Source organism: Filicampus tigris, chromosome 18 (assembly GCF_054856515.1).
Source record: "Filicampus tigris isolate MCC_2025a chromosome 18, RoL_Ftig_1.0, whole genome shotgun sequence".
Classification (NCBI taxonomy): domain Eukaryota; kingdom Metazoa; phylum Chordata; class Actinopteri; order Syngnathiformes; family Syngnathidae; genus Filicampus; species Filicampus tigris.
The window spans coordinates 13,452,501-13,462,500 of record NC_141234.1 but is presented as its reverse complement, the minus strand read 5'-3'; the positions used below and the strand labels follow the sequence as shown (position 1 = coordinate 13,462,500).

The following is a 10,000-nucleotide window of genomic DNA, read 5'->3' as shown; positions in this document are numbered from 1 at the left end:
TTGATGTAGAACCCAGTTTTTGCTCCATGAAATTGTATTAATTGATTCCAAACAGTATATTCTCTTAATTTTGTAACATTTCTCTAAGATGCGCTGCTTTCAGCTTTCAGCAAGCTTTCAAGCACTTGGGCTTTTAAACAGATTTGCTGCTATTAATATTGTGACATGATGACGATGATATATTGTGGCAATTTTAATATTGCCATATCACGATATTGCCGATATTGTCACATCCCTAATATTAGCATATTGTGACGACACAGTTCGGGAACATTCATAACGGCTCGCTCAGAGACATTATCAGGAACGGCGGAAAACATTAAGATTTACATTATGTTGCCAAATTTCACACTTGATACTTGATGGGTGGGATGTTTCCTAATGTGTATTCAGGCACTTAAAAAAATTCCAGAACATGTCTTCTTTAATAAGGAACCTTACATGTAACTTTTTTGGGGGGCAAGATTATTTCTCTGTTGCGTAACAATGCTTCTTGACAATAAATGATATACTATTGGAAATCCAGAATTTTTTTTTCCCCACCCTATAAAGTATGTCCCATTTGTAAGGGACGTGTTTGTGGAATGAGCCGCACAACTGACTGTGTGCAACTGTGTTTTGCTATGAAAAATGGTTTATTCTGCTGTTGGTTGTTATTGATACCGGTTTTGGCCTTCTCTTTCCCCCAAGTGCTGATAGTCGAGGTCCTGATTGGCACTTGAACTTGATCCCTCCATGCTTAATTAGTATATTTCAAGCATGTCACATGGAATTTGCCTAGATTGTTGGCATAAGTTGTAATGTGACTGATATACAGTAGTCTTATTTGTTCCTTGTTATATTGATAGTTTCACATCCACATCTACCAAATAACACCAAACAACAGTGAATTTGTTTGCGGTCTAATCGGTGAAAATACGGCACATTTTAAATGGGCACATACTCACTTGTGCTGCTTTCCTCACAGAGATATGCTCCTTACAAATGGGCCATAAAGGGAATTAAACAACCTTTGGTAGTGTTTAAAGTTATTGAAAAGAAGCAGTGTTAAAATACAGAAATAATCTACCAAACATATTGCAGTTAGTATTCTTTTTCTTTAACAACATTGCCGATTTTAATAAAATGGCTGGGTTAGTGTTTTATGTTTATGTCTATTTGTACTAGCAAAATTGTAACGGACCTGCAGGATTTTGCCCATGTTCTATTGGTTACATGTAGCAATAGATTTTTTTTTTGTCAATGGTTATTGTGGACTACTTTGTAGGAATGACCCGTTTTCCAGCAATTTGGTTTTACTACATCCTGTAGATGAGCATGAGTGAGAAGTTGAATTTACGCCAACTTCCTCCTGCAATCATAAATCATATACCGTATGTGTGGTCGGATTCTAAGTCAAAGTGAAACGTTGTGTGTTCCCTGAGATTGGATGGTCTGCAATGTAACCCTCACCCAAGTTCTGATGGCTATGTTTCCAAAGTAAAAATTTAATTAAAAAGAGAAGATGTTTCATGTCAAGGTCTCATTTACATTTAGAGTTAGTAATGTGTTGCTGCTGTCATTTCAGACCCTCGGATGTGGCTTTGACAAAACAGCCAAGTAGGAGCCCCCGGCAGCATTCCGTATCCTGCGGCAGTACCGACTAGCTTCAGAGGTAAGGCCAAGCAATTGGAATGTCGCTAATGATACAAACAGATTCACCATTATAAAAGTAAGACAAGACATGCAAGAATAAAGTGCAGAATTTAAGTTTTAATAGTGATAATAGTGTATTGGTATTGGATGGTAAAAGTTAAGAAATGTATCACATATCTTGGTTTAAGCTATGTACTTTCAGTACACCATGACTGTTTATTAGTGGAAGGTAGCGTACTGCTCTGTGCAGAGAGTGCTATTTTTGCTATGAAAATATCATGTTTCAACCAAGCACTGAATGGTTATACGCTTCGCTAGCGTGTTTAAAAAGGAAATACAGTAAAATAATAAATAATCTCTCAAATTGTACGCTATTGTAATTGTAAGCTTAATCATATTTTTCAACTACAATTTTTTACAAAGCTTGGAACTGATATTTACTTGATAAAATCTTGGACTTAATGTGGAAAAAAATAAAAGTAGCGTTCGATTCAAAGACTGTTCTAATAGCTTTCTTTGATCCTTGAATACGATTCTCTTCCTGTAAAATACAACAGTTGAACGATACAACAAAGACGTACAACTAATATGGTCCAGTATTTGAATTTGGCTGTGCAGTGTGCAAATTATTTAGGATTTCTCCAATGAGCCATCAAGCAACTTTTTAAAGTAACACTATGTAAAAGTCCGTCTTTGCGACAGTGACTCTCCTCTAAGTTTGGCTGCACAGTGAGCTGAGGTCAGCTGCTACAGGAAGTAAATAAAACTGAGTTAACTGAGTTATTTATTTATTTTTGTGCGTTATCACATTTAAATTAATCTCCATAGTTAATACTTTAATTTTGACAGCCCTAATATATATGTCAGGACTGCATCTCTGAAACCTGCACATTTGACGTTAGTTACCTGTAATTTAAAAATAATTCCTCATTTATCACAAAAACGGTCCACTTTTGGGAGGGATTAGACTATTAAGGTTTGGACCATAGTAGTTTCATTCAGATCTGATATTGCAGTTCCAAATAAAGGTAATCTGAAATCTACAAATTCCCCCAAATAGTTTGGAAACGTTTTACCTTTTCTGTGTTTAAGGATTGTAATTTATTCGTATACTAACTCTAAGGTGTTCTTCTTCTTCTTCATTAGTATTCTGATTAGGGGCTGAGCACCCCTAAAGTTCAATTCCTAGATTCGCCCCCGATGACTGTGATTCCAGCAGACTGCAAAGCTCTGGACACAGCTCCAGTGCAAGCAAAGCCGTGACAGGGAACAACAACACCTAACATCATCTCTTAAACCACACGGAAAAACACTCTGCACCAGATCCAGCTACACTCAGGTAATTTGCTGTCTTTTCATGTTTTTAGTCGCTGTAAAATGTTATTTTGCTGTGACACTCTATAATTCTATATTTCATAGTCATGGGAAATGAATTCATATTGTATTTTGTTCATAAAATATTGATGTCATTTAGGGCTGCAGCTATCGAATATTTTGGTATTCGGATATCCATCCGAAATTTCGAACTGAATAATCGGGTATTCGGATAAATAATAAACGGCCAACTGGTTTTCGTTTTTAGAAAATCAAGATATAATTATACTTAAATTTAAACTGTGCATAGCAGTACACTATTTTCTTCTCTAGAAACATTTGTGAGAATTGAAAAAAAAAATCTCTCCCCGTCTACTACCTTTGAAAAGTAATCCTATGGATTTGACTAGTTTGTATGGAATGTTGCTAGCGCTTGCTGGAGCTGTCGCTAAATGCTGGCAACAGAGATTGTACAAATACATTGTCATCATAATTAAGTCATTTTTTTGCCCCCTTAATTGGCGATTGAACCTTATTTCAGGACGTTGTCAGTTTTGTTGATGTCGGTAGCAAGAGTTTGTGACGGCAAACGGCGCTAAACAGAGTTTGGAAGACATGTCAAGTCAGCCGTTACACCGCGACACGCTGCAGGGAAAGACTTCAAAATAAAAGTGTAGCTAGGCATGCCTGTATCATTTGATAAGGTAAGGTTTATTTTGAAGTTGGCCTTCTTAACCGCATTACTGTCATGCATACCATAAGCAATTGTTACTGTGGTCAGCTTGACTTCTGCTTGGCAGTGTACACGTAAATAAGTGGTTACCCGAGGCAGAAAAAATGCCTTGTGTGTGTATTTATTTATTTATTTATTTATTTTTAATCGAGGTACCCGAATTACTAGAGGATTCGTTTCATCCCTAATATCATTTAATCTAAGTATTCCAAGTAGAAATCCTCTTCCTTCTTCTTCAAAAACTAGGTATGTTTGCTTTAATCCTGTGGAATCATTTCTAAAAATATTTGATTTGAACCCTAAATGTTTCTTACAACGTTATGGAAAACCGCAACAAATAAGATAATTGAGACGTTCCAATTACAGTTGTAGTGGTTTTCGTTAGCTTTGTTTTGTTTTTACAAATGCAAAAGTCAAACTTTAATGCGATATCTTATCTTTTTACTTTCACTTTATCATGTGAAATTTTATAATAAAATATTGAACATTTTTTTGGTGATGTGGCAGCAACATGCTTCTGTAAATAAGCGTTTCCCTGCTTTTCTCTCTCAATTTGTACTTCTTTTATCAAATTTAAAATTCTGAACTTCTCATACACAAAATTACTAGTCAATACAGAATATCAAGTAGGTACAAATGTCGGTTGATGATGGTGTTGGCTGAGACTGTCTCTGTGCGCTTCAGCGCTTTTCCATGTCTAAGTCAGCCCAGATGCCACTGTCCAACATAACGGTGTCAAAGCCCTCAATCTCTCGGGTACCCAGCAGCATGGAGGGCATCAACCATGAGCTAGAGAAGGTCTTTATCAAAGACAGCGGAGAGAAGGAAGAGTTAAAGGTAGGACTCAGTTTGTTGCGGTTTCAGTCTGTCATATTCCTATCTGTCTCTGCCATTTGTCAAGTGTAATAGTAAAAGTTGTTTTAAAGTTGTTGAGATTCTTTTTTGACGGTTGAACCAACATTTCCTTTGAGGTTTCACCATGTTTATAGTCTTTTTCTTGTAGTTTTTTTCTAGAATTAGGTCATTTTACAGTGCAGAAATGGAAAAGTTGATCAAATGTGTTATTTAATATAATGCATTTTTTTTCTTGTAATGAAATGAAATGAATGCAACCTCATTAATAACACTTAAACAGATTAACAACGAAAGGTAAAGTGATATCATTTATTATTTCTGTTTTATTATTTATTATCAGAGTCATTCTAAATATTGTTGAGGGTGCGCACCAGGGGTCTCACTTATCGACGCTGCGTACGCACGGAACGAGGCCTGAAAGATTTGACCGCAACTTCCTGCGCAAAGTACGTGACCTATCCAAAAAAAAACTTGACGGGAAAAATTGCGCAAGTGTACAGTGACCGGACTTATCAAAGCTGCGTGCGCACAAAACAGGCGTGAAAGATGCGTAAGCAATGTGCTGCGTTATGTACGTGACCCTCTCCCCCAAAAATTTAGGAGAAAAAGTGCGCACATTGACGGACGCTCTAACCTATCCGTACGCACATTTTGGGGACAAGAAAATTCAGCGATGCAGTCGGTGAGGTAGTGAATTGAAGATCATGCCTCTGACACGCGTCCAGTTTCGCTTAGAATCAAACGTGCATCGCGCGGATTATATTTATAGATTCAACACTTTATGTGCAACTTGTTCTTCATGTTCTTCCAACCATCCATTATCGATACCGCTTCTCCTCACAAGGGTCGCAGGGAGTGCTGGAGCCTATCCCAGCTGCCTTTGGGCAGTAGGCGGGGGACACCCTGAATTGGTTGCCAGCCAATCGCAGGGCACACAGAGACAAACCAACATCCGCACTCACAATCACACCTAGGGGCAATTTAGAGAGTCCAATCAACTTACCATGCATGTTTTTGGAATGTGGGAGGAAACCGGAGCACCCGGAGAAAACCCACCCAGGCACGGGGAGAACATGCAAACTCCACACAGGGAGGCCGGGGCCGGGATCGAACCCACGACCTCTGAACTGTGAGGCGGACGTGCTATATAATTCCACACCGCTTATCCTGTGCCTATCCCAGCTGACTATGGCCGAAAGGCGAACTATAGTTTGGGTGTATACATCCAGAACTGGTCGCCAGCCAGTCGCAGGGGACACACAGACGCAGACACAGCCACTGAGATCCAAACCTATATGGCCCTGTGTAGTGATCGCCCCCTATTAGGCGTTGTCTACACATAGCCGGGCTTTTTTTAAAACCGAATATTTCCCCCTCTCCGCGTAGGGAAAAAAATCAAAAAGAAAAGAGGCAGCATGGCGGAGGAGCTGCTTGATGGAATGATGGACGGATGATGCGGCAAAAGCTCAAAAAAGTTGATTTTGCATGATATAGGCCCTTTGTATTTTTGTATGCATGCTTTGCGTGCAGCATTCTCTAATTTAACTTTTTAATGAATGAAAAATGATTAACATTATTATTATCATAATATGTTGTAAGTTTCTGTTTACAAAGCTCTCTGATGATACCAAGCTCTCGAAAAAAGATTAAGACACTGAAGGCAATCACTGCATTTGTTCGCCTGCAGTTGAAAAAAAAGTTGGCACATCAAAATAGAAGCAGTGCATACTTGACTTTTTACAATATTTAGCCTTCATAAACTGTGCAAGGGACTGTACACGGACTGGATGTGGCCTGCAGGCCCTACTTTGCCCAGATGTGCAAAGTTGTCCCTGTCGCACTGACCAGCCTAAACTGTGAACCAATTGATGCCTCAGAAACCAGGCGTGTCAAGTAATATTTACTTCCCTTTGCTTACATTTATTTCATTTGATATTTTTTACTTCAATTGACATGTAGATGTTATTAGTAAAATGAATGGTGGAGAACTATTTTTTTTTTTTTATACCACAAACACCTGCCATTTGTACCACCGGGGTGTGTATACCTTTTATGTCCATTGTTAGGTAGGTAGTTAATTAAACAATCAAATCACAACAGACAAATGCAAGAGCAGCATTGAGTAGGACATTTAGAAATGAAAATTGTATATAAAGAACAAAACCCCGGCATGGTTAGTTCAACAAATATTTGTCTCTTTGTCTCTTCACATCAAACGCAGTCTCTAGAGGTCCCCGATGGCCGCCGGGCACCCTTTCCTCCACAGCAGCGCAGCAGCAGCTCCAGAGGCACTGACACCCAAATTCCCTCAGCCCCCGGGCGGTCCAGCAGTTGCTCCAGCCTGTCACCCTGCCCCTCACCTGCCTGTCCATCAGGATCACATGACAGCAGTCCTTACTCCACAGAGGATTTACTCTATGATCCCGATAAAGGTTGAAAACATTTAGTTTTATGACTCGGGTAGTAATGAGTAAGAGTGTTGTGTACGTGAATATTTTCAATCACATGTTTGGCCCTACAGATTAATTCCGTCTGGTCTGCCTCAGTCCAGCCTGCTGAGTTCTTGATGACTGTATTTTTTTTTTTAAATTGCAATTACCGTATTGGCCCGAATATAAGACGACCCCCTCTTTTTCAAGACTCAAGTTTGAAAAATGTTTTTTTGAACACCAAATTAATTTTTATACAGCAAATACTTACACTACATCTGAAACAAATGATTATAACAATATATTTGAGAGAAAAGGCATGTTATTTTGCCTCATTCAAATCTTGATATCTCAACATTTAAATATGTAAACTAAAGTGCAATCACATTCGTAAATGAATGGCTTCTGGTTTTTGAAATGTAAATAAACCAATCTATTGTGATCAAACAACAAAAGTGCAATAACTGCATTAACCATCAAAGTGAAGTCGAACTCTAACTGTAGTCTTGAAACAAATCTGAATGAGGAAAAACATTGCAATAATATAAAGCAAACTGGTTTAACTTGAGAGTAGCTGAGGTCTATCATGACAGAACATTACTCCTCACAAACAATTATCTGCCTCGCCGTGCTCAGTGTCAGTGTCGCTGTCCTTAATCCCATCCTCTGGCTCCTCCCATAGCACGTCATCCTCACGTGACAGTCAAGTTCAGCATTCGCTTCAGTGATATCTGGCGCCATCAAGCGTCTTGAATGGGTATAATGTCTAGACCCCGAATATAAGACGACCCCTACTTTTTACTGTCTTATTTCAATGCAAAATACACCGTCTTATATTCGGGCCAATGCGGTATTTGGTTTTAAACTCAAGTCTGGCTTTGAAAAAGTTCAATTTTTTTGTAATATACATAGTACATTGCAAACAGTGGTACACAGTTGTGTAAAACCTAACTGTGCCATACTTACAGTCAATGCAGTATTACTGAGCCCTGACACAAATGACGATACACTTTTTCCCGATCCGATACGGATCCCGATACTCGGGTTGCGATCCAATACGTATTGCGATTAGGGATGTGCGCGACTAGTCGTTTAACCGTTTAACCGTCAACGATTTATTAAACGTTTAGTATTTTACTAGTCGTTTCAACGCTGCATTAAGAATCACGCATCTTGTTCCTCACGCCTCGGCCTCTGTGAAGCTGAGCGCCAAGATAGAGAATTGCTTCCCTACCCCCCGCCCACACGCACACATAGTAGGGGACGGGGACACTAAGTTTGGGGAAGAAAAGTAAATTCTGTCGAAGCTACCACGAAAAACAACGACACCGTTTGGCAGTATTTTGATGCAGCAGATGACAACAAGGTCGTCTGTAGGCTTTGTAAGCATGAACTCGCTTACAACCACTCTCCCGGAGCGATGTGAAACCACTTCCAAAGTAAAACCCGATATGAACCTGCAGGTCGATGGCAGCGGGGCCAGTCAGACGAGCATGAGAGCGCTTGTTCCAGCCAAGCGCTGCGATGCTCACCGCACAGCAAAGATTAACCAACTAATTTGTAAAATGACGCGATATGCTGCCGCTTTCTTTTGTTGAGGGCAAACGGTTCGTAAAAATTAATGCTGTATATCGAGCCTGAGTAGGCTACGTGGTGCCAAGTCGCCAAACAATAACGCCCCAACTCGAGAGTAGCCATAACCAAATGAAATGAAGTAGATACTACGAGCGGGTTTGAGCGGGTCAGCTATGTGGCCAATGCCTTAACTACAGACGGATGGACGTCCATAGCCACCGAATCTTACATAACTATAACGTGTATAACGTATGTGGACGAAGGACATCGCAGCTGTGTGCTCCTTGCGCCTTGGAGGAAAGACACACAGCTGAAAACTTGGCTGCTCTCCTGCGGAGTGAGATGGGTATGGGGGCGCTAGAAAATAAAGTCGTCGCCTGTGTGCATGATAATGCACCTAACATATGGCAAATGAGACCCTGCTGGACTGGGAGTCGGTACCATTACTCATTGCGTTATTCATAATAAATGCCATGCATTGCATTGGCAAACGTATCAGAAATGTATTTCTCTTTCAATTGTTCACTTATATTCAGTCATTTGTTGTAACATCAATAGAATTTAAATGAACAAACTGTCCTGAATGTTTGGGCTAAAATAGCCCCTAAATACACACAACATTTGCATTTTAAACTTTAAAGTTTTCTTCCTTATAGACTAGTCGACTAGTCGCAAATAAAATTTGAGACTAGTCGGCAGGCAAATTAGTCGAAATTCCCATCCCTAATGGCGATACCTAAATATTATAAAAATGTATATTTTAAAAACTGAGGCATGTTTTAACTTAAGTGCCATTTGACATTTCAAGTGTTCAGAATTGAAAAGTGCATAAACTGTTCGAGTAACTGTTCCTGACACACAGGAATGCAACATAGAAAAAATGAAAAATATAGATAAAACTCCAATCGCAAAGGTCAACTTTAAGGACCTCAAATGCTCCAAAAGTAAATTATAGAATGTGCAAAACATAAGTATTCTGCCCTCCCTGAGCAGACTACAGTTTGGGAGATAGCGAACAGTCCCTCAAAAAGAGTCTAAAGTTGCTGGTTTCAAGCCATTTATTATACTCCAGTTGAAGTTAACTGTAAAAACACACAAAGAGAATTACACATTGCGCACATTTGAACATAAATCACAGTATTTCGTTTTATTTCCTGACCGTAGTTAGCTCATGGCTAATGCACAATGAAAATGCCATTAACTCGCTAACGGATATTAGCATGCTAATCGCGGCACTTGAATCCCTCAAACAATGGGCACTTATCCACAAACGTTGCAGGAAGACACACTGAGAAGTATTTGGATATGGACAATATTCACAGGCATATGTTCTTCCTACACTGCCAAAAACCAAGTTGTAACTAGGAAACTCGATCGTGATTTTCTTCTACTCCTCAATGTAACAGCAAGTATCTTCTACTAGTCCTCAATGTAACAACACGTATCTCAATACGAGGAC

The 10,000-nt window shown here is 39.4% G+C and overlaps 1 protein-coding gene and 1 long non-coding RNA gene across 3 annotated transcripts in view; both read left to right on the top strand.

Moving 5' to 3' along the window:
* The window catches only part of LOC147132618 (uncharacterized), a 385,135-nt gene that overhangs the window by 91,131 nt on the left and 284,004 nt on the right, over window positions 1-10,000 (top strand). The gene's annotated exons all lie outside the window — the stretch shown is intronic.
* The window catches only part of glcci1a (glucocorticoid induced 1a), an 18,208-nt gene that overhangs the window by 3,702 nt on the left and 4,506 nt on the right, over window positions 1-10,000 (top strand). For both annotated transcript variants that reach the window (XM_086014193.1, XM_086014192.1), the window contains exons 2-5: window positions 1,568-1,654; window positions 2,782-2,974; window positions 4,367-4,519; window positions 6,759-6,969. In XM_086014193.1, coding sequence (XP_085870319.1) covers window positions 4,376-4,519; window positions 6,759-6,969 — 355 coding nt within the window. In that variant the 5' untranslated portion in view covers window positions 1,568-1,654; window positions 2,782-2,974; window positions 4,367-4,375. The remainder of the gene's footprint in view (window positions 1-1,567; window positions 1,655-2,781; window positions 2,975-4,366; window positions 4,520-6,758; window positions 6,970-10,000) is intronic.